The sequence below is a fragment of the Mytilus galloprovincialis genome, chromosome 9, assembly GCF_965363235.1.
Source record: "Mytilus galloprovincialis chromosome 9, xbMytGall1.hap1.1, whole genome shotgun sequence".
Classification (NCBI taxonomy): domain Eukaryota; kingdom Metazoa; phylum Mollusca; class Bivalvia; order Mytilida; family Mytilidae; genus Mytilus; species Mytilus galloprovincialis.
This window is the reverse complement of record NC_134846.1, coordinates 23,566,443-23,592,639: the sequence shown is the minus strand read 5'-3', so window position 1 is coordinate 23,592,639 and position 26,197 is coordinate 23,566,443. Positions and strand designations below refer to the sequence as shown.

Here is a 26,197-nt window from a genome sequence, read left to right as displayed (position 1 = left end):
AATAGGCCGACCCTACCCCCATTTTTTTGACATTTTCTTCGTATTTTGAGCTCTAGTTTCAGATTTTTGAACATAGCGCCCTTCGATACCTAGTGCAAAAGAAGCGCCGGTTTCTCCTTTACAAGACCTATATAGTCATACCCCGTGACACCCCTCATTATTTTTCTCTAGAAGTCCTAGAATAGGCCGACCCCCCTAATTTTTGACATTTTTTTCAAATTTTGAGCTCTAGTTTCAGATTTTTGAACATAGCGCCCTTCGATACCTAGTGGAAAAGAAGCGCTTGTTTCTCCTCTACAAGACCTATATAGTCATACCCCGTGACACCCCTCATTATTTTTCTCTAGAAGTCCTAGAATAGGCCGACCCCCTTAATTTTTTGACATTTTTTTCAAATTTTGAGCTCTAGTTTCAGATTTTTGAACATAGCGCCCTTCGATACCTAGCGCAAAAGAAGCGCCTGTTTCTCCTCTACAAGACCTATATAGTCATACCCCGTGACACCCCTCATTATTTTTCTCTAGAACTCCTTGAATAGGCCGACCCTATTCCATTTTTTGGACATTTATTTCGAATTTTGAGCTCTAGTTTCAGATTTTTGAACATAGCGCCCTTCGATACCTAGTGCAAAAAAAGCGCCTGTTTCTCCTCTACAAGACCTATATAGTCATACCCCGTGACACCCCTCATTATTTTTCTCTAGAAGTCCTAGAATAGGCCGACCCCCCTAATTTTTTGACATTTTTTTCAAATTTTGAGCTCTAGTTTCAGATTTTTTTAACATAGCGCCCTTCGATACCTAACGCAAAAGAAGCGCCTGTTTCTCCTCTACAAGACCTATATAGTCATTCCCCTTGACACCCCTCATTATTTTTCTCTAAAAGTCCTAGAATAGGCCGACCCCCCTATTTTTTTGACATTGTTTTCAAATTTTGAGCTCTAGTTTCAGATTTTTTAACATAGCACCCTTCGATACCTAGCGCAAAAGAAGCGCCTGTTTCTCCTCTACAAGACCTATATAGTCATACCCCGTGACACCCCTCATTATTTTTCTCTAGAACTCCTGGAATAGGCCGATCCTACCCCCATTTTTTTAAATTTTTTTCGAATTTTGAGCTCTAGTTTCAGATTTTTTAACATAACGCCCTTCGATACCTAGTGCAAAAGTAGCGCCTGTTTCTCTTCTACAAGACCTATATAGTCATACCCCGTGACACCCCTCATTATTTTTCTGTAGAAGTCCTAGAATAGGCCGACCCCTCTATTTTTTGGACATTTATTTCGAATTTTGAGCTCTAGTTTCAGATTTTTGAACATAGCGCCCTTCGATACCTAGTGCAAAAGAAGCGCCTGTTTCTCTTCTACAAGACCTATATAGTCAAACCCCGTGACACCGCTCATTATTTTTCTCTAGAAGTCCTAGAATGGGCCGACCCCCCTAATTTTTTGACATTTTTTTCAAATTTTGAGCTCTAGTTTCAGATTTTTGAACATAGCGCCCTTCGATACCTAGCGCAAAAGAAGCGCCTGTTTCTCTTCTACAAGACCTATATAGTCATACCCCGTGACACTCCTCATTATTTTTCTCTAGAACTCCTGGAATAGGCCGACCCTACCCCCATTTTTTTTATATTTTTTTCGAATTTTGAGCTCTAGTTTCAGATTTTTGAACATAGCGCCCTTCAATACCTAGTGCAAAAGAAGCGCCGGTTTCTCCTTTACAAGACCTATATAGTCATACCCCGTGACACCCCTCATTATTTTTCTCTAGAAGTCCTAGAATAGGCCGACCCCCCTAATTTTTGACATTTTTTTCAAATTTTGAGCTCTAGTTTCAGATTTTTGAACATAGCGCCCTTCGATACCTAGCGCAAAAGAAGCGCCTGTTTCTCCTCTACAAGACCTATATAGTCATTCCCCGTGACACCCCTCATTATTTTTCTCTAGAAGTCCTAGAATAGGCCGACCCTCCTATTTTTTTGACATTTTTTTCAAATTTTGAGCTCTAGTTTCAGATTTTTGAACATAGCGCCCTTCGATACCTAGTGCAAAAGAAGCGCCTGTTTCTCTTCTACAAGACCTATATAGTCATACCCCGTGACACCCCTCATTATTTTTCTCTAGAAGTCCTAGAATAGGCCGACCACCCTAATTTTTTGACATTTTTTTCAAATTTTGAGCTCTAGTTTCAGATTTTTGAACATAGCGCCCTTCGATACCTAGTGCAAAAGAAGCACCGGTTTCTCCTTTACAAGACCTATATAGTCATACCCCGTGACACCCCTCATTATTTTTCTCTAGAAGTCCTAGAATAGGCCGACCCCCCTAATTTTTGACATTTTTTTCAAATTTTGAGCTCTAGTTTCAGATTTTTGAACATAGCGCCCTTCGATACCTAGCGCAAAAGAAGTGCCTGTTTCTCCTCTACAAGACCTATATAGTCATTCCCCGTGACACCCCTCATTATTTTTCTCTAGAAATCCTAGAATAGGCTGACCCCCCTAATTTTTTGACATTTTTTTCAAATTTTGAGCTCTAGTTTCAGATTTTTGAACATAGCGCCCTTCGATACCTAGCGCAAAAGAAGCGCCTGTTTCTCCTCTACAAGACCTATATAGTCATACCCCGTGACACCCCTCATTATTTCTCTCTAGAAGCCCTGGAATAGGCCGACCCTCCTAATTTTTTGACATTTTTTTCAAATTTTGAGCTCTAGATTAAACAATGACATAAAAGGTGCTATATTTTACAGGGTAGGACTACTTTTACATACGTTCTAAATTGAAGAGGGTGCATAGGTGGCCCTACACCTACAAATAATCCGTTGATAGATGCATAGTTATTGTGGTACTGAATATTAGCCTAAAAAGTTATGCGACTTGTTAAATCAATGGATTGGATAAAAACAATTTCAAAATTGAGTTTAAATTGCTATATTTTAACTGATTTTCTGCCTTTTTAAATATTTTTTTATTTAACGGCCGTTGTTGTCTTATTCTGTTTTTTGGTTTCTCGATATATCGCCTTATTGTTTGCTGGCTTATTGTTCGCTAGCTATTGTTCGCTAGCTTCTGCCTGGTGGCATAAAACATGGAGAAATAAATTTGGAAGGGGTATAAAAAATATTGGCATGTAACCCACTGTCAACACTAGGGACGACAAGTGTGGTCTCCGACCAGCGGATATAGGTACTAATCAAGCGGGCATGATCGATTTTGAACTGACACGGGTACGATAATGTTTCTTTTTTATCAACATTCAGTGTGTACATTTCTCAACATCTGAAATTCCTGCTCCCAAATCATTTTGCCTATTTATAAGACAACTTTTATATTCTTATAAGAACAATTAACTTATAAATGCGCAAATAGTTGTGAACACCAACTTTCAATTTCGATACAATTGTCGAGACTTTTTCGGAATAAAATATTGAAAAAAACATATGCATGAAAGATTTCAATGTCAATTATTGATACAACTATACTTATTACACACGCACAGTGGCCCTCTATCAGAAAAAAGAGTTGCAATGAATATAAAATTATATCGGATGAGACGAGTGCCAACTTCTTTCACAAGTATTTGCACATGTTTTTAGTAATCGTTCTTATTTTGGGAAAATAATGAGACTTCTGTCTTCTCTTATCATCAACCTACGACCAAATCATTTCTTAAAACAACAGTTATGTTTAGATTGAGGTACACATTGATATTATGTGAACAAAACAAAGATTTTCGTTAACGTGTGATGTCAAAACCGATTACGCCCGCTTGGTTAGTATCTATAATACTAAAATTAGGAGGTCCAATTTGTCAGCCGTCATCACGTAAAAACGACGAATTAAAGAATTCAACTTTATATATAACTAATATAGTACAAAGGTGTAGATTAAAAATTACACCACTCCAGGCCCTTTTGTTTTCCACGTAATTAATATTGCCAATAATTAAGAAGTTCCGGGTCCAGTCCGATACCGATACCAATAGTATATTCACCTGTTACCTATTACCTTATCTGTACGTTCCGCATCTGACAGGCGCACCACCAAACGGTGTATTCAGGATTAATATGCTATATACACGGGTCATAAATCACAGGACACTAAATAGTCAAATTGATACCTATTGTTGTATTTTAATCAGTAAGACTTTCTAAGATAACAATACGAATACTAAAAATAAGGCGTATAGGTACAGTTTTCAATTTGTTAAGGGGCATGACGTAAAACAGCGAATCAAATAATTCAACTTTATTTATAACTAATATAGGACAATGCTTGTGATTAAAAAATACTCCATTCCATCACCTTTTGTTTTCCAAATAATTAATATTACCAATAATTGATAAGTTCCAGTTCGACGGGTTCAAACAGAAAGATTTGAAAGCAGAGAAAACTGTGTATCTTATAATCGACATGACTTTATCAGATGACAATACTAATACTAAAATAAGGCTTGCGCATTGTTATATACTTTAATTCAGTCACGGACCCGCGATATCACGGGTGTGTTCTAGTTATACCTATATCCGCTCGGTACTGATGATACACGGTGAAACTGCCATATTCCAGTGAGACTTCGTACAGGCATTCCCTTATATAGAAAAAATGGTGGATTTAATCTGGTTATATAGCTAGCTAAACCCTCTTACTTGCATGACAGTCAATAACTCAGAATTCCTTTATATTACAACAAACGAGAAACCAACAGCCCCTCTATATATAGACAACCATTGAATTTTACAAGCTCTTGGTTTGTTAAGGTGAGGTAAGCAAAAACAACCAATGCGTCCTTTTCTCTGGTTACAAATCAAAGAAAAGAAAACGAAGAAGCAATATGTTTTAGGTCACTCAAAGGTTAGAATACCGCGCACGCCTATATCCATCAACTGGCAAATTCTACAATTTTTCAATTTACAATGGGACATACTCAAGAAGTACGCCACGAAAATTCAAACGCTTTTGAAAATATGAGTTTCTCTGGTTATAGCAAATTCATGTACGATTATTCATATCGAAATTAAACCCATCAAATACTTGATTATTCGAACGAACTGAGCACAGTTTTGTGAGTGATCGATAGCACAGTACCGTACGAAAACCCTTTCGATAGATATTTTGTGTGGTCAGTTTGTGTGTTATTAGGTTGTTGTTTTTTCCTTTACATGTTATACATCTATTTTCATTTAAAAACAATGTTAAGTATTTCCGAAACCTCGTTTTCAGTGTCAATTACCTAAGTTTGTACAACCATTCCGATTTTCGAGAATAATTGCTTATTTGCATAAATTGGCAGTTTCAGCGGGAAATGCAGTTATAATCTTACTTGAAATCCTTAATTTCATAATGTTCAACATTCTATTAAATGGTATGGTTTCAATTAGTCTTTTTATCCCCTTCAAAACTGAACATTAAACCAAAAAAGAAAATGTAAAAATTTAATATTCAAAATAAACAATGCATAACAATAAAAACGAAAAATTTGTAAATTAAATTGTAGAAATGTTCCTTGAACTACCGGGATAATCTCTGACAGTGAAATGACACTATGTTAGTCTCTGTTATTGGTCAATTCTATATCCATTCTCATCCTTGTGGTCTTGGCTGAAATATAAATTAAGGAAAATTATAATAAACAGTGCACCAATATCAAAGCCTTATACGTTAAAGATTATCAACAAAAACAAAAAAAATCATTGCATTTTGATATATGGTAGAATTCCCTACTGAATACACGTCACTGTATATTTTATTCTTCAAAACATTGCTTCAAAATAATCATAATTTGTTATTTTAAAGATTAATACATACATTAACTGTCATTGCTAGAAATATTGTGAATTTGGAAATAGCTGACAAAAACAAAAGATGTGGTTTCATTGTCAATGAGACAACTCTCCACATTAGAACAAATGACACAGAAATCAACAAATAAATGCCAGCGTACGACCTCCTACATAGAGTGAAACCCATATCTCATAAATAGTCATAGATGTGCCTTTTAATCATTTGACTATAAATTTAGACATTGAAGACTCTGGTAATAGGGATTTGAAAACTTTTTGTCAGAAATATCTAAAGTTACTAGGAAAAACATACTTTTACATTGCACACATTGGTTATTTAAGACTACTTACGGCTCTACAGATTGCAGGGTCCTCGTCGCTGCCATCTTCACAGTCATGGTCATTGTCACATCTATAGGCTATAGGGATACAGCGATTGTATGAATTGTCATTGCAAAAATGTTGGTCTTCGTCACATCTCTCTGTCGCTGTAATCATAAAAACATACATTCGTTCATAAATAGACGTAAAGCTGGGACTACTTTCAATATTTGATATATTCCCTAGTGTGGACAGTGTGCTACTTACCAATTTCTTTTATACCCCTTCCAAATTTATTTCTTCATGTTTTATGCCTCAAATAGCAAGAAGGAGGATAAATTACACTGTGAAAAAATTTGATTCATGAATTTTAAAGTAAAGTAGTGATTTGGTCCAGCTGAAAAAGGTTAAAAATTAGCATTTCGGAAGCTGTCAAAAGATTTCAAGACCCCCTTTAAATAAAATTGTCCATATTTCGAGTTAGAGCCGATGAAGTTTTCTATAGTTTTGATATAATTTGTCCCAAAAGTAGTACAACAAACTGTAAAAATATTATTGAGAAAGCGCAGGTGGGATTTTTTTTTTATTTCCATTTATTGTCTAAAAGAAATGCACTACGAAATGACTGTGTACTCGGACCTAATAGGTCAATAATTTTGTTTCATGTTTGAATAATGCTTAAACAAATTTGAAAAACAGCAAAATATATAAACACTAACTAATGTTTTCTTGAAAAAAAATATCTTTTTAATTTAATTTAGGGAAACAAATATAAAAAGAACAAACACCGAGAAAATTTGAAACACCCTTTAGTAGAATACTATTTCTGTGACTGTCCCGGACAATTAAGACTTACTAGACTGTTTTTTTTCATACATATTGTTTTGATTTTACATAGTAGTTTAGATTGTTCTAGCTTTTGTTTTAACTTGTTAGTCCCTTTATGTCGTCTTGATTCTCGACCAAAAAAGTAAATTAGTTTATAACATAAATGATATTAAGTTTATGATTTCTTACGACAATTTTTTTCATCTTTTCGATTTCTACAGTCAGGTTCGCCATCACACTTCCACACGTCTGGAATACATTCGCCCCTTCGACACTGGAATTCATCTTCGTCACACACTTGAACTAAAAAGTTAAAATTTCTAATCTAAATATGTATTCATCAAAAATGATTGCCAAACTTCAAGGTAAAACAAATATGTGTATTCATATATTCACCACCTTTGAAAATAAATCTTCAAAAAATAAGAAACAAAACAATTCCAAGCATTGAACATTTATCAAATGCATGAATCACTCCCAAAAGACTATAAGTTCTAATGCGTTGAACCAACTAACATGATTATTAAGACAGTGTCGAATATCGTTGAAAGACGAGGGCGGATATCATAATTATGTCTATGTACTATATGAAATAAAGGTATATCACTTTCTATGAAATTACACAAACTTGCGTTTTCTTAAATTACTTTATGTTGATACCTTAGAAAGATTGAAATTTGAGAGGCATTGGCCAACCCAAACTATTGATTATTGAAAAAAAAATGTAACTACTTCAACAATTGCATTACCATTCGTGTTTAGAAAAGAGAAACAAAAATTTTCAACACTAAAAAATCAGATCTCAAATGAACACAGCTTAAAAAAGAAAAAGTGAAACAAAAGTGGGTTTACGTCAAAAATCTTGACACCAATCCTGACATTATAAGTACATCATGCTAATGAGCAAACTCTGAATATAAGATTAACCAGAATACCAAATTAAGGCACAACAAAATAAGTAGCGGAACAATTAGATACAACCTCTGACAACGAAAGGAAAATAATGCTTCGTTCACACGAACATTTAATTCGAATCGAATTCGCTAATCGCGTTCACACACTATTCTTTTTTAATTCGAATTAGACATACGTTTTTGTTAATACGAATTAAAAATTAACGTCGTTTGGACAGTAAAGCGAATTTGACGTGCATTGTTACGGAAGCCGATAAGGGCCATTAAAAAAAATTTTATGTCGTAATTACGACATAGCATGTCGTAATTTCGACATAACATGTCGTTATTACGACATCGCTATGTCGTAATTTCGACATAACATGTCGTTATTACGACATCTCTATGTCGTAATTTCGACATAACATGTCGTTATACCGACATCCCTATGTCGTAATAACGACATCACTATGTCGTTAGAACGACATAGCTATGTCGTAATAACGACATCTATATATAAAAGAATATGTATTATGATTGCCTAGAGACTAAATGACACAGAAATTAACAACTATAGATCATCATAATGCCCCCAATAATTAGAAAAGCCCCCGCATATATAGTCAGATATAAAAGAGAGAGGAAAGATACCAGAGGGAGAGTCCCCAGAATGCTTTGTGGCAGACAGTGTTTTTAATTAATTATTAGCTCCCTTGGTAAAACTCCAAATTTCATATTTAATGTATTTCATTGTTAAATAAATAAATTTGGTGTATTTACTGTTTTCTGATTGGTTAAAATTATTAGTTTTATTTTCAATGTACATTTGTCAATTTTGATGGCGACACGCCCACTCTGACGTTGTGTATTCATACGCCAACATGTGTGTACGTTGTTATTGTTAATATAAATAATATAAAAAGTTCTTTAAGCCTTATTTTTGATAGAAATTTATTTATAATGAATGACAATAATTTATTTTGATTTTATTGAACCATAAAACAATAAATTCAAAATAGATAATAGCCATTCATTAAATAATTTACATGAAGCTTAATAAGTACAAATTTGTTAATTGCATAGTTTTTGCTATTTGAATTCATTGGTTAAAGATTTTTTATGTATATTGTAAAGTTTAATATTTGCATCGTCGCAAAATCTTTGGTTACCTTCTTTGGATACCTTCAGTGAGAAACTAATATATTTTATAGATCACATCTCAGGTTAATAAGTTAACGACCGTGGAAGGGCTGTATAGCTAGACAAGGTTGATTAAAACTTTGGAAGAATAAAATGTGGTATTATATGAGGACTGACATTGCAAGCCAAGCATTCCATCTCCCTTTAAATAAGCGCAAACTACATGGCTTCTTGTAATAAAGGTGAATTGAAGTATTGATTGCTCTATTTCTACTTTCAAACGTTGGGCACGATGTTCCTACAACACGACGTTACACTTAAAATGCGGCGTCGAGGGTTTTTTACTTCGATTAATTTTTGCAAGTTTTATTCGTTTTTTTATGTTGTTGGTTGATTCTGGTTCTGTTCGTTTTGTGATGTCATTTTATCAAAAATTACCTCGAGTTGTGGAAATCGATTTAATAATGTTTACCCTTTAAGTTATTTCAACTAAAAATGCAGTACTGTCGCAAGTAATGTAGGAAGGAAAGATGGAACGGAAGTACATGTATACGGTTTTCCATATTTTTTTTTATCATAGGATGTTTAACTTTCAAGGTGCATACATGCCAAGAAATCCTAGCTAAAAATTCCGATGGACCTCCTACGGCACCCATTAGTAGATACAGATTTAATTTCATTCAACAAATTAATTTATGACCTTTATGTACGTCTCGCTAAGAACACGGCCATATACCAAATGGTCAATATTAATCATCCATGTAATTTGCTCTATGGGATATTTGCAAAATTTCAACGGAGGCAATTTCTTGGCATGTCATCTGTCATTGTAAAATTTCTATATCTTAATTCAACCCCAATACAAATATATCTGACACTCTGCAAGTAAATCGAACATTTTTACCCTTGGTTAAATTTGAATAGAATTGTATTTTCCCTGGCACATAAGTTGTCGAAATACACCCCTTCAATTACTTGAACCTTGGCTTGAGAATTATTTCCCAAGTCATCTATAGTGTTTAACTTCTGATATACATTTTAAAATATGGTAATCTACTCCTGGATCGTCCGCGAAAACGGAAAATATAATCCCGGGTTTTTATTAATTCGGTGAAACGGTTTTCGTCGCTGTTTGGGATTCGTCTTTCAATTACCTCCATTTCATGCACAAGTTTATATTGACGAAAAGTTCCGGCTTCGCTAGTACAGGAATTACTTTCATCACGACAGTTATAACATGAATAGCAGGACAAATCGCGAAGTAAAACATTCCGTGAACTGGTATTAAGTCTTTTAATATTGGTGATTGCACCTTATTGAAGTGACGACTTTAAATGATCTATTTCGGAGTACTTCCGTAACATAAATTTCAATTCGCATTTTACATTTAGAGGACTGTCTTGGTGTCTCCAATTTGTCTTTGCAAAAGTTGGACGAAGTTCATGTAGTGGAATTTTTTCCCCATTTCCCAATTCTTTTAAATAAATCGTTAAAAGCTATAAACGATTAATAAAAATTGCAAAATTTAACCTGTGTCGAACCTATGTCACGGGGCGGAGTCTATAGCAACATGCACTATTCTTTTTTTTCGGCAGCAATCATCAACCTCATTTTCCAAATTTCATAACACGATCTGTTTTAATTATCATGAACATTTAATTGAATCTTTAGCACATGCAACGTCGGAAATTAGCGTCTTTAGGATTTTAGACGTTTTCAGACGTTTGGACAAATTGGCTACCGTTTTGTAATGTGTGGAATCATTTTATTCCTTTAAGACCCAAATATGTAGTTAATAAAAAAAAAATCTTGGCATTTTTTACTCTTCGTGTATGTAACTTTTGTTTTGATCAATTATAAAAAATACGCGTTAACTGCTTTGAAAAATGAAATATCAACTTGGACAAAATGGCTACCGTTTGAAAAACGACTGTGTAGAGAAGATTTTATTGAATTAGCAATATTTGAACTCACATGAGGCAAATATTTGTACTTTTGTTAGATATTATTATTGTCTTAATCTTTTTATTCATTTTCTGCTATATCTACTTAAAAAATTCACTTTCAGTCGTTGAGTTAACGAAAAACGTCGTTGGACATTTTTCTTATTCAAGCTTAATATGCAGCCACCAGGTCAAATGAAATTTGGCAAAATAACGGCTTTAACGTCACAAAGAACCGACACATGTAGTTGTTCCTGCCAAGAATCAAGAAGATCAGAGAATAAGAAATAGGATCACTATACATAAGAGTTAAAACAGTTTTTCATAAATGTAACGTTGGACATCCGGTTTTTTTTCACATAGCTTTCTTATTTTAATCCTCAAATATACTAAATATTACTTAGTATATGATCAAGAGCTGTAAAAACATAATTTAAAACATATATTGAATTTGTTTTAATATTGGTTCGTGTTTTCTAACATTTTTATTTTGTTTTGCGGATGAAATTTCGAAGATTCTGTTTTAAATCCTAGGAGTTGTAGGAACATCGTGCCCAACGTTTGAAAGTAGAAATAGAGCAATCAATACTTCAATTCACCCTTATTACAAGAAGCCATGAAGTTTGCGCTTATTTATAGGGAGATGAAAAGCTTGGCTTGCCTTGGTATTACTGATTTTCAGTCCTCAGATAATCCACATATTATTCTTCCAACAGTATTGAGTATATCATATAGAAGTTTATTTTAACCTAGTCCGACTGTACAGCTTATATTTTTAATCTTTATTATCTGGCTGTAGAGCTCATCTACGGCCGTTATCCTTCAAATTTAAATGGGATCTATAAAATATATAAGTTTCTCACTGAAGGTATCCAAAGAAGGTAACCAAAGATTTTGTGACGATGCAAATATTAAACTTTACAATATAAATAAAAATCTTTAACCAATGAATTCAAATAGCAAAAGCTATGCAATTAACAAATATATACTTATTAAGCTTCATGTAAATTATTTAACAATTAAATACATTAAATATGAAATTTGGAGTTTTACCAAGGGAGCTAATAATTAATTAATAACACTGTCTGCCACACAGCATTTCGGGGACTCTCCCTCTGGTATCTTTCCTCCCTCTTTTATAGCTGACAGGCGCGGATCCAGCCATTTTAAAAAGGGGGGTTCCCAACCCAGAGTAAAGGGGGGGTTCCAACTATATGCTCCCATTCAAATGCATTGATCGGCCACAAAAAGGGGGGGTTCCTACCCCCGGAACCCCCCCCCCCCTCTGGATCCGCCACTGGCTGACTATGCGATGGCTTTTCTAATTATAGGGGGCATTATGATGACCTATAGTTGTTAATTTCTGTGTCATTTAGTCTCTTGGCAATCATAATACATATTCTTTTATATATATAGCGATGTCGTTATTACGACATAGCTATGTCGTTATAGCTATGTCGTTATAACGACATAGTGCTGTCGTTATTACGACATGATATGTCGAAATTACGACATAGCGATGTCGTTATAATGACATGTTATGTCGAAATTACGACATAGCGATGTCGTAAAAACGACATGTTATGTCGAAATTTCGACATTTATTTTTTTTTTTAATGGCCCTTATCGGCTTCCGTACATTGTAATTCGAATTAGAATTGACGTTAGGACGTAAAACGTTTTGAATGCGAATTAAACTAAGTTAACTTTTCAAAACACTAGTTTATATTGATAGGGAATTAATGAAGAAATCCAAAGAGCAAAAATATATATAGGTCACCGTGCTTGTTTTCGAGATATAAGCCATTGAAATTTTGGCGGGAAAATATTCTCTCTTGACTTTTCATAGCTTTATCATTGACAGGTTGAACTTCTCAAAAACTGTTAAAAAGTAATTAAAATTTTAGAAACTTTTACAGATGGCTTATCATTATACATGTAAAAGATTTACAAAAATAAAAATGGGGGTCACCTGGCAAATTTTTTCAAGGCATTCAAATGGATAAAACCAAAGGATTTCGAAAATCTGACAAAAAATCCAAAACATGACAAGCCAGATTAGATGATGAGGCTTAGAAACGGGGAAATGCGAGGCTCTATCGAGCTTTTTCCCCGTTTCGGGCCGCGAATCCTTATATCGTTGATATGTCAAGTCAATGCACTATAATTGTCTTTATACTGCAATCTAAAAATAAACATTTTCAATTGTTGTTTAATGTGTTAATGTTATTATTTGCTTAAATAACTTCTCCCTTTTATAAAAAGGCATCATATCATGCAGGCGGTGAAATATACAACACGATGAAATTTACATGGTGAACGAATTTGTTTGAGAGTGAACTTAAATATCAGCAATAACCATAAAACATAATAATGTATAATTTGCAAACCAAAAATATTAACAAGTGAAATATGTTATTTTTTAAAAATTGCAAAAGAAATATAAGTTTGAGTCGTTGTATACATTGGAAACAAGAACAGGTTGTATAGGTCGTATGAATAATTAATTATCAGTCGGAAAGCTGACTCCGGTTTGACCCCATTTCTTAAAGCAACAATGGACGTCATGTGATTACCATATATGGGCATTTTTTTTTTATCAAAAAAAGTGAAGCCCGTTTTTTTTTAATTTGTAGTTGTTTGCATGAATTAAAACTAATTTGCTTATAACTGAACATTCTTGAGTATATAAGGAATATATTCATCAACTCAATTATGGATTTAGATAATTTTTTTCTCTCAAAATATGTCTTCAAAGCACAGGCACTTGTTTCTAAATATGGATAGTCGACCTTCGTATGGATAGAAACGCTTCAAAGTGTAGGTGTTGACCAAAAAATGTGGTCAAAAGAAATTAAAATCGTAATTTTCTTTCTTAACTTCTCGGGAAGCTATGCTGAATTTAAATTATGTTATGTAACATAACTTGGACTATGATATGTCAAATTCGTTCCACTTGATATGCTGAGATACGCAAAAGTTCCACTTCGATGTGTCGATATTTCTCATGAAGCGGGGCCGACGGTAATTCACGAGTTACGTCCCTTTGTTTGACACTATTTCATGAACAAACTATTGTTAAATCATGCACAATATGCTGTTATTTACATGTGGATATTATTAAAATAATCTTAAAAATAATCTTATTAAATATATTTTGATACTGTAAACATGTGCAAAAAAATTAGAGAAACACCTTTTATCACTTTTCAGAACTCAGTCCCAGTGAAATAGGCCCTATGTGTCCCTATGTGCCATAATAGGGATAATAATTTAATAACGATTTAATATTTCAAGAGATAATTCAATATTTATGTTTTGGTAAGTATTTTTACTGCTGTAGCCAAATTATTTTCACACAGAAATAAATGCCTACTCAATTAATACCAGGAATTGTATACTAAGTCTTACTATACAAATCCTTGATTAATACAAGGAGTAGCCAAAATATTCATAAATAATGGATCACGACAGGATTAAAATGCTAAAAAAAACAGGAGTTCCTTTTCATTGCTGATACCTGGTCCTAACTTTTTCATTTAAACTTAAAAGAGATCATAATGAAAGTATTCTGAATGTAAAATCTTCATTTATTTAGTTAAATAAAAGGAAATTATTTTGCAATCCTTGTATGAACAAACTAAATATAACAATAAATCTCATTGATTTCATGCAAGTTAGGAATCAAATTATAAAAAAAAACACACTTAACCAACAAATAAATGGTGCTAAATTAAATCATGAACTTGAAAAAAAAATAAGAACAAAAAAGACTCAGTTAAGTTAAATTTTTCTTCTTCTATTTGAAAAAAATAATAATAACATTTAAAAAACTATGCATTTTTATATTTATATACAAGTATTTCAGAGCAGTTTCTGGGGGCTAAGTCAACAATTATGTTATCAATTTTTTGGCGACAAGTCGAAAACAATTCTTCTCTTTCAATTTTAGCATTTCACTTAATGGCAGCTGAGGGTAAAACAAACATTTTTTTTCCCTCAGGGTCATAAACAAATTATTTTTTGATCCAAAAATTGGAACTTTAACGTTGACATCGATGTGTAAGACCAAAAAACTACACTGTAAAAAAATGTCTTTCGTTTGGAATTTAGTTCCAGTGGGGATTCCTAAGGGGTGATAGAAGGGGTGATAGAACGTTAGACTTGGTTTTTTTTTTAACTTTGAGATACGTATTAGTAATCTTTTATATATTATATGTTATCTTTGTTTATCTGTGAAAAAGAAGAAATCTTTTTCTGACCTTAATGGCAATTTAAAAACAGACAAATGAAAAAAAATGTAAATTGGCGCTAAATTATTTTTTCCGCGAAATTAACGCAATTTCAGAATGTCGGGTTTTAATATCAGTCCCATTGTTGTCTTAAGAAAGTAGCAACAACGGTCGTTTCTAAGGCTTGTTTTCCGACTGTTATAATTTCGGAAATTTCTAATTAAATATTCATGAGGAAAAGTGATATCAGGTCAGTGACTGTATATATGACATAGAAATATACGGTCAACGCATTTTGACTGCTCAAATAGAACGAGCGCAGTATAAAAAACTATACACAGCTACTTTTGCATAGGTACTATTTCTGTACTAAAAAATGCAGTACTGGAAATTTACTTTTAATATTTAGTACTATTTCTTTACTTTAAAACTATTGTAATATTTAGGTACTTGTATTTTACAGTAATTGATCATGATTGTACTAGATATTTTGGTACAGAAATAATACAAATAGTTTTTCTATTTTAAATCTCTTAAAATTATGATTTTCAAACACGGACTATTGTATTATTTCTGTAAGATTTTTGGTTACTAACGTTACATATTCAGCATTATGTAACGTTAGTAACCAAAAATCTGTAGTACCTACATTTCAAGTACAAATAAAGTACTGTAAAATACAGGTACCTAAATATTACAATAATTTTAGAGTAACAAAATAGTACTGAATATTAAAAGTAAATTTCCAGTACTACATATTTTTAGTACAACTAGTACCTATGAAAAAGTAGCTGTGTAGTCAGAGCTAGCTCTGATTGAAGAATCTAAAGTATGATGACCCCAACAACTTGGGAAAGACTGCTGGAGATAGGACCATGATTTCTTAATAATTTCTAAATTTATCAACAGAAAACAAGCCAGATAAGTTATTTAAAGAACACAAGCACCACCTATACTGATCTGATGTCACCCTGGAAAACCTCCATGCGGAACGCCTAAAAAAACAACAAGACATGAAGATGTTCTAGACTTTAGACCTTCTATGATTCCTAATTCATACAAATTACATGACTCAAACTCGAAAACGTTCCATAAGAATTAAAACTCTTATTCAAAACAAAAGTAAAAGGGAACAATCTAAGCAGCTGCTAAGGAATACCCCCCGGTATCATTGGAACTGGAAATAAATAAGAAATTCCTACCTGAACTTCCTTTACATGTGACAGTGAAAGCTATCACAATTGATATCACAACAAGCATTCCTGATGTTTTCTGTGACAACATCTTCTGACTGTGAAGAACCCGTGGATACGTGTTAAAACTAAACCTGACAGTAGATTCTTGCAATTACATTAATTATTCTTTATTTATATTATCACTTAGGGTTCATAGGTCGAGATCAAAGTTAAAAACATCATCCGAACGAGGGAAATGACCTCTTGAACATATAAAACCATTTCATAAATTGTTACACGTTCTTGTATGTAATCTAGTACAAAAAGATAACTTCTTCAAAATTGAACGAAAGGTTAGCGCAAACTTGAGATAAAGTAGATAATTGGGTTTATGTTTTTATCAATTAAGTAAGTATAAACCGCTTATTGTATACATACATTCAAATTGTCATCAGATTTCAAGAGAGGCTTAGTATATTTTACGACCACAGTTCTTTGACGGACTTGAACTTTGGGTTCAAATGTAGATATAATTTTCGGCATCATCAAATAAAGTTTCAACATTTCCGTAAAAGGTCTTTAATTACAGACGAAACAAAACTAGATTTGCGAAAACCATTATTACTATAACTTGCGCAATTAAAGGTTGAAAGAAATAGAATACAAAAGTATAATTTAGACATTCCAATTATTTGTGACAATAATTAACAGTGAAAAGGCAAAAATGTTTTTTTATAAATATTTATCTGCATCAAATAATATCAACTGTCTTGTGTATAGGCATCGTAAACTGTTTTGATGAGACATTGTCCGACGACCCTTCACACGTGTAATGCCCTTCTGCACGTGAACTGCTGACTCAGGAAAGCTGTACATCGACGACCCTTCACACGTGTAATGCCCTTCTGCACGTGAACTGCTGACTCAGGAAAGCTGTACATCGACGACCCTTCACACGTGTAATGCCCTTCTGCACGTGAACTGCTGACTCAGGAAAGCTGTACATCGACGACCCTTCACAAGTTTAATGCCCTTCTGCACGTGAACTGCTGACTCAGGATAGCTGTACATCGACGACCCTTCACAAGTTTAATGCCCTTCTGCACGTGAACTGCTGACTCAGGATAGCTGTACATCGACGACCCTTCACAAGTTTAATGCCCTTCTGCACGTGAACTGCTGACTCAGGAAAGCCGTACATACAATTAAAGTCTACATATACTTCATTGAAAATTGAAAGCTTTATGATATTTCGAACTTAAAACAATTTCACTATATATCTACAGATACAAATGAATAAGATTGAGAATATAACGCATGCGTAAGGGAATGAAATATGCCCCTTTTCCTATAGACAATACGATATCAAACTTCTAATTCTATTTCATATTATTTATGTAAAAAGAATATGTGGTATGATTACCAATCAGACAACTGTCTACAAGAGACCAAATGACACCAAAAAAAAAAAACAGATTTCGGTCATTGTATTTTCCTTCAACAATGAGCAAAGCCCATACCGCATAGTCAGCTATAAAAGGCTCTGAAATCAGAAATCTTTTAAAAACAGTTCAAACGTGAAAACTAACGGCCTAATTAGATTTCTAATAAATGTATACAAAAAAAGTTTCAAAACAATGCCAACATAACCCTTTGACAGCAACACATCAAATTACAATATAAAATGTGCTAACAGTAGTTAGTTAAGTTTTGATTGATTGTATCAGAGATTCTTTTATTACCACTTAATGATATCATCGCGGAATACGATTTTCAATTGGTACATACATATTTAATTTTATGCACGATAACAAACACAGATAAATTTATTTAATAACCTGCAAATGTCAAGCCCTTGTTTATGTTGGGAAAAAATACTTAGAACATTTCCCTATCATTAATTTATAATAGTATTATCATTAAAGAAAAGTAGAAAATAACGCCATCTTAGAATCTAGTCCGAGATTACTTTGACGTCCAACGGCTGTTTTGCCAGTCAAGCTTGGAGCACGTGATTACTCTTACGTCAAACGTCCAAAGCTTGTCTGGCAAAACAGCAGTATAGGACGTCATAGTAACCTCGGGCAAATTTGAATATGTCCGACTCTCTTACTATAATTTCGTGAAGAATTTCTACCAAAGTTTCATAATAAAATGAAAAATACCCTTGTCAAGTTTGCTCACTTTCTTTTTAACAGTTTAAAAAAGCAAGATCAATATATATTTGGCTAGCCTTACAAATAAATTTCATTTTGTGCGGTATCATGATTACATTGTTTTATATCAAACAACTGGACAACAAAACATGTGACATATTTTATGATGACCATTAGTGTAATTATTTCCTATAAGCAATAATATATATTACCTATTATGTTATACATGACATTTTTTCCTAAATGTATGTACAAATGTACATAAAACAATTATTATATGTGATTATAACATATCTAGATGCATGTTTACTATAAATACCACCTACATCTAAATGATTAGCCTAAATATTACCATTTTAAATAATGAATAGAAGTATATTGTGTATTCTTGTTTGCATTTTCATTGCATGTGTTTTCGGTAAGTTTAGTATTTATTTTGTTTTACATAATTTCACGTCTGGTGTAATCTTATTTGATAAAAAAAACCAACAACAGCAATATAACGTGAATTTTAATACAATCATTATAAACACACAAATGCTACGATAAATTTATAACTGACTATTATTATAGCGCATGTATACATGCACATATGGCTATCGCTTAATTTTTCAGACTTTTTAATTGGAAATACATTGTACTTCATAGAAATATAGATATTGCACTTGGTCAATTTAGTTTCAGTTTATGCATGATTATAAGCCTGACAATTTCTGTTATTTTTTTCATTTAGAAAAGTCATAATTAAGACCTTTTTACATGTATCACCCATATCGAATGCAAAACTTACTTGCCACTTGAAAAACCAATATATCTGCACAAGTAAAATATAAACAAATAGTTTGATTGAATGTCCATTGTCAAATACAATCATTATCCTTTTCATCTACAAGAGGCGAATAATAATTGCAATTAGTTGAATAATAGAACCAATCGATTCATACCAATGTCGGTTCAAGCTTAAAATCACTTTTTTGGATGAAACTTGTCAGACTAGCAGACAACATTAGTAGTATGGACTAACTGGACTACATAACACATTGCATAGACACATTGCTCAATATGCTAGATATTTTTCTCTGCTCCATGTGATTTTGCATGTGCTTTCAAACACTTACAAACTGACTCCGTTAATTTTTCCGACTGGGCATGCTCACGGAAAACGGGATAATGCACACGCAAAACGGTTGTAAAACTTCAACATGTTGTTCCTGTACCAAATTAGACTATTTAGACTGTCTATTAGTTGCTCGTTATTATTTGTCTTAGAGGTTATGTTTGTGTACTAGTCTGTTGCAATGTCAAATATTTAAGATAAGTTGGACAACATTTTTACGTATAATTGGTAAATCGTAGATTTTTCTAAAAATTTGTTAATGAAAAATATAACTGAAACAACCAAGTTCGATTGTTCGACTAGAATAAAACTTACAATAAATCATGTAACAATTATAACTCCATTTCAGGACAAGAACCGAAAATTATTGACATTTGCTCCTTACCAAGTGAAACAGGGAAGTGTAAAGGACATTTTCCAAGATATTACTACAATGGCTTGACTACACATTGTGAACTATTCACGTACGGTGGATGTGGAGGGAATCAGAATAATTTTGAGACTATTTTCGAATGTCGTAAAACTTGTAAGTATTCAAGTCTGCATTTTATACTATTTTTTCAGTGTTATCCTAGGAAATAACAATTTAGTTGATATTTACCAGTTGGTTCATGAGGCAACTTTTAAGTTATTGATATGTCTGAACCTTACTCTTAGCTACATATATTTAGTGAACTTCAATTTTGCCCAAATTTTATACAATCATTAATGACCACTGATCAATAGATTTGTTCATCACGTAACCAAAGAAGTCTGATTATTTTTTGGAATAGCATTGTCTTTGTGAAGTAACATGCTTTATTGTAGTTTTTCTTTATCCATGACATTGTATCGATAAATAAAAGTTGCATGTCTATTCGATAAAAGCTGTATGTATCTAAAGATACACGTTGCATGTTTCATCGGTAAAAGCTGTATGTATCTAAAGATACACGTTGCATGTTTCATCGGTGAAAGCTGTATGTATCTAAAGATACACGTTGCATGTTTCATCGGTGAAAGCTGTATGTATCTAAAGATACACGTTGCATGTTTCATCGGTAAAAGCTGTATGTATCTAAAGATACACGTTGCATGTTTCATCGGTAAAAGCTGTATGTATCTAAAGATACACGTTGCATGTTTCATCGGTAAAAGCTGTATGTATCTAAAGATACACGTTGCATGTTTCATCGGTAAAAGCTGTATGTATCTAAAGATACACGTTGCATGTTTCATCGGTAAAAGCTGTATGTATCTAAAGATACACGTTGCATGTTTCATCGGTAAAAGCTGTATGTATCTAAAGATACACGTTGCATGTTTCATCGGTAAAAGCTGTATGTTTCTAAAGATACACGTTGCATGTTTCATCGGTAAAAGCTGTATGTATCTAAAGATACACGTTGCATGTTTCATCGGTAAAAACGTACACTTGCATGTCTCATCAAATTCATATTCTGCCAAGATGTATTTCCTTAAAAGTTCTGGATCTTTTTTTTTCAGGTGGCCAAACGATGCCTGCAGAAAAGAATGGTGTAGGAGTCCCTCTGATGCATAAAAACAGCAAAATTACGTTGTGAAGTAAAGCAGTATTATTTTGATATTCAAATCAAAAGGATGGTGTTTATTGTTATTATCGCAATGTTGGCTTGCAAACCAATAAAGAAAATTCATCATTTTACAACATGTATGTGTGTAATTTGTCCGCATTCCTTTAATTGTATCAGTCAAAACATTATTGCAACATGAACTACGATAATTACAAGGGGCAGATATACGCTCATAATTCACTTTTCCTTTCTAACATTTAATAATTCAATTATTTAAAACGTAACAATGAAAACAAAATCATTGTTTTCTATTCAACTATATGTATACAAATAATATTATAACTGATAGTATTGTTCATCGCAATTTATTTCAAAGACTCATTGACAAGTTCTCCGTTTGAAAAATCTCTAGATGAAATATGTACAATGGACGTAATTCAGTGTGGTATTTAGATTTGGTATCAACTATGACCTTTCAATCACGACTCTGTAAGGCTAACGAAGCAAACGAAATGTCACTTAAAAGATACATGATAATGTGTGTGTAGTTGTTTGTTTCTTTGATTTAGTTTGTCGTAAACTTAAGGCGGAGTAGCACAGAGAGGCAGTGGATGTAGTATCAGAGTTTTATTGTAGAGATATTTCTCCACAAATATGTACTTATCTTTTTTCATTCTATCCGTTATATCGTCAACGAAAAGAAAATACACGCCAATTAAATAAAAGCTCAACAAGTTAATATAACAAAGAAGATGAGTATGATTGCCGATGAGACTTTTCTCTACCAGAGACCAAAATGATCTGAAAGTTCATAAAATATGAAAAATGTTCTCTATACAGATTATTTGTGAGTGTATGTTTCGACCTCCTGGAATTTAATAAACTTGGTAGTTCACATTCAGTTTTTTACAATACTATAATTTATAAAGGTAAACAGTTTTAAGAATCGTCTTTTGATTTTTGTTTAACTTGTTTCACTTGGTGATAAAATTAATAATACTACTGTTGTTGTTAATTAATTAGGTCTGTTTTGAGGGAAATCGGTTTTTGGTGTTTTCACGCCACTTTTAGGTCTATTTCGTGGAAACCAGTTTTTATTGGCGGAGGAAGACGGTGAACACTACCATCTTTCGACAGGAAAACTATTAAGATTTTTGTCGATATATAAATGCTAGTTTTATATATCTATTATAGATTGAAACAAGACTTGGCACTCATACCACATCTTCCTATATCTATTAAATTTATATTCATGCATCATTTTTGTCTGCAATGAAATTCTTCACAATTGAATATACTATATTATTCCACTGCATGTTGATTTTGATAGTGAAATCAGCATTTGATTGGTTGAAACTATCACACGTGACGTCGAACAAAACTTCATATTCCCCTCTGAGTATCATATTCCCCTCTGAACATCATATTCCCCTCTGTAGATCGGGACCTCGTAGTATGACGTTACGCAAGGTTAATGTGCATACCGTTTTGAAAGTCGTTTAATTAAAATAGCGTTAGATAAGTTATTACCGTGTTTAAATTTATTCAAGCGTTAAAATAAAAAGACTATTAGTTTACCTTTGATCCGTACTGTTTATGCCGTGTTTAGCTATTTAAACAAGCAGATAAGAAAACAAACGTATACATATTAATATAGTATATTCAGTAAGTAAACGAAGCATAGGCAGTGGAATAAAACATTCATTTCCCTTTGCTTCGAGAGATATGAAGATTTGTTCACCCTCGAAAAATCACATTTCCCTCGGGCAAAGCCCTCGTGAAATATGAATATTCTTGGGTGAACAAATCTTCATATCTCCCTCAGGAACGGGAAATAAATGTATAGTAGTCAACGTCCCCTTAATTTATCTCAAAGGTCAAAATTCGAAAATTAATGACACTAGTGATAAAATGAACAAAAAGATAACATGATGAATTTGACTTCGTTAGTCATAACTAATCTTCTTTTTAATATCTAACAATACAGTAGAAAGATATCAATACATAACATCTATATTTCAATTGATATATTATAGTGTGTCTTTCTATGTTGTGATGTTAGACGATTGTTTCGTGTAAGGATGAAGGTTGGTTGGTACCTATTAAAACGTTTAAATCCGTTGCATTTGTTACACCTGTCCTAAGTCAGGAACCTGATGTTCAGTAGTTAACGTTTCTTGATGTGGTTTACAAGTGTTTCTCGTTTCTCGTTTATATATATATTAGACTGTTGGTTTTCCCGTTTGAATGGTTTCAAACTAGTCATTTGTGGGAACCCTTTAATATAGATTGTTGTTCGGTGTGGACAAAGGCTCCGTGTTGAAGACTTTAGTTTGATCTATATATATATATATATATATATATATATATATTTGTTTACTTTTATAAATTGTGACTTGGATGGAAACTTGTCTCTTTGACACTCGTACTACATTTTATTTTATCTATTATAGTCTCATAGCTACTACCACTATTAGTGCAGTGTGTGTCCTATATAGAAGTGTATTATGTTAACTATCATTACAATAGGCTTTGATATTTGTTACTTAATATGGCCCGTACCGAACTGACTCCTGTAAAATTTAATCTTTCAACTGAAAAAAAGACGTGTACGGAGAGTTGTCTCCTTGGCACTCATACCACATCTTCTGTGTAAACCATCAAGTATAGCATAGACTATGTCTAGATCCGACCATCATATTTTATGATTTATATAGAGTTAAACATTATAAAATTACAACATACCAGTTTCTGATGATATTTGTATCATCTTTTTTGAAGCTTTATAAAAATAAGAAGATGTTTTATGATCGGTAATGAAACAGCTCTCCACAAACTAAGAGACCAAATGACAAAGAAGTCCACAACTATAGATCACCGTACGTCCGTCCATAATCAGCCAAACCTATACAATAAAGTCGGCTATAAAAGGCTCCGAAATGACAAATGTTTTAAACAATTCAAACGAGAAATATAACAGCCTTTTATGTATAAAATTATGAACGAAAAACAAATATGACATACAGAAACAAACGACAACCACTGAATGATATTCTAATAATCTGGGTCTGACAGGCACATACAAAGTGTGGCGGGTCAAAGTAAACTAGTTTGAAGGACCCCCCCCCCTAACTAAACTGGGACAATATCGTGAAATTTAAATTGGATCAAACACATTCAAACATGTCACCCAAGGCAAACTAGACTCTTGCGTTCTTTAGAAAAATCATAAAATAAACTCAGTGACCATTAAGGACCTATGGGCATACTGGTCAACCCCTTATCCGTTCAAAATTAGAATATTACTGCACCGTTTGGGACCCATATACAATAGAGGACACCAACTCCATAGAAAAAAACCCAAAGACGTGTAGCAAAATTCGTATACTCTTAAGTACTCTGGCCACATTTCAAAGTACTCTGGTTTGCTTAAACCCTACCTAAACGTAGAGAGATTGGGTATGTAGGTAGGCATTTTCTTTCTAATAGAAGTGCCTGGGTATGAAGGGTTAGGGCAAGCAGACACATTCTTTGGTATGGCCTCATATACTAAAAGTGTTACAAATATGCATAGACTCACCATCAGCAAAATTGTCATACCATAATTATGATGACATCCAAATAAAAAGCCAAACAAACACCAGGTCAATTGCTAATCACGAACAAACATGATACAGACAAATCCGATGCGGCAAAGACAGTTACATCTTTTCTTCCTTCTGCAAAACAAGCTGCAGCATCTGATGATCACTAAAGTATTCAAGGAGAAAGGCGATCGATCGATTGACCGGCATTATCCATAACGTGTGTTTATCTAATAAAAAAACCACACATATAAAAAAAAATTGAAAAAAATGTTTTACTGTATATGAATACAATAGAGAAAAAATATATGAAAACACGTGAATCATCCCCGTCAATTAGAGGGTAAAAAATGAAAATATTTATCAACAATACTGTTAAACCAAACAGGCACCATAAAATAATTATCTGCCAACAAATGGAAAAGAAAAAAAGAAATATAATAAAATAATAAAAAAAAAAAAAAAACACCAATATATACGTAAAAATAAATAATTGATAAACACGGAGACACCAGAAGTAGGAACAGGAGGAAAGCTATGTCAAGCAAACAGCAGTGAACGGCAGCAACGTTTAAAGAGATATTTTTTCTTTTCTTTCTTTATAGGGATAATTTTGATATGCCAAATTGTGTATGTGAATTTATATATATACCAAATATTTTGTATAAACCGAAATAAGCCTAAATTTGTGTATGTGAGTTTTGCAAAAAGAATAAGTGAGATGTTTTGTATGTACTAAAAAAAGAGAGAAGTAAAATAAAATAAAATAAATGAAAAACCAAAGGGTGTATGTAAAATTTTGACTGCTTTGTGCTAGCCTACCGTAGTTGCAGGACTTTATAGTGCTAGAACACTGGAACGATATCAGCAGGAAGACAGCGCCCACGCTAATTAAAACTGGGTTAGCGCAAACCAGATCTTGCGAAGTACCATTTTTAAGTCTGAGATTTGACTTGCGGCTTAATGATATGAAAAATTTATATAAGGACCAAAAGTAGATACAAAAATAATTTGGGTGCCGCGAATTTGGAAAAATAAAGCTCTTGTGAGTTCTTGTTTAGTCAGAATAATTTCAATAGTTTAATTAACTTACCACTACATATATATATATATTTTAACTAATTTTAAATACGTTAAATTAAAAATTAGATTATCTGCCAGCTGGTGTTTGTCTGAAAATAAAGAATAAACACAGGCACTTGTTTCTGTCAATGTGGGGTTTACTATCCATACCAGTACAAAAATACACTGTTTCTGTCAATGTGGGGTTTACTATCCATACCAGTACAAAAATACACTGTTTCTGTCAATGTGGGGTTTACTATCCATACCAGTACAAAAATACACTGTTTCTGTCAATGTGGGGTTTACTATCCATACCAGTACAAAAATACACTGTTTCTGTCAATGTTGGGTTTACTGTATGGATAGTAAACCCCACATTGACAGAAACAAGTGCCTGTGAGAATAACTTATAAAGAAAAGAATAAA

The 26,197-nt window shown here is 33.1% G+C and overlaps 1 protein-coding gene across 1 annotated transcript; it reads right to left on the bottom strand.

Annotated features, from left to right (window-relative positions):
* Positions 1-5,423: 5,423 nt before the first annotated feature.
* On the bottom strand, positions 5,424-16,518 carry LOC143044658 (low-density lipoprotein receptor-related protein 2-like). Its single transcript, XM_076216723.1, has 4 exons — positions 16,345-16,518; positions 7,124-7,237; positions 6,137-6,273; positions 5,424-5,603 (listed from the first exon to the last, which is right to left on the bottom strand). The coding sequence occupies exons 1-4, from the start codon at positions 16,424-16,426 to the stop codon at positions 5,586-5,588; spliced, it is 351 nt and encodes a 116-aa protein (XP_076072838.1). The 5' UTR covers positions 16,427-16,518; the 3' UTR covers positions 5,424-5,585.
* Between the last annotated feature and the right edge of the window lie 9,679 nt (positions 16,519-26,197).

Bases quoted from the DNA above. Each gene is read 5' to 3' on its own strand.
- LOC143044658 (XM_076216723.1), bottom strand. From the start codon at position 16,426: ATGTTGTCACAGAAAACATCAGGAATGCTTGTTGTGATATCAATTGTG. The intron at 7,238-16,344 runs GTAGGAATTTCT...TTAACTTTTTAG, and splicing joins CACATGTAAAGGAAGTTCAG to TTCAAGTGTGTGACGAAGAT. The intron at 6,274-7,123 runs GTAAGAAATCAT...TTATGATTACAG, and splicing joins AAAAGATGAAAAAAATTGTC to CGACAGAGAGATGTGACGAA.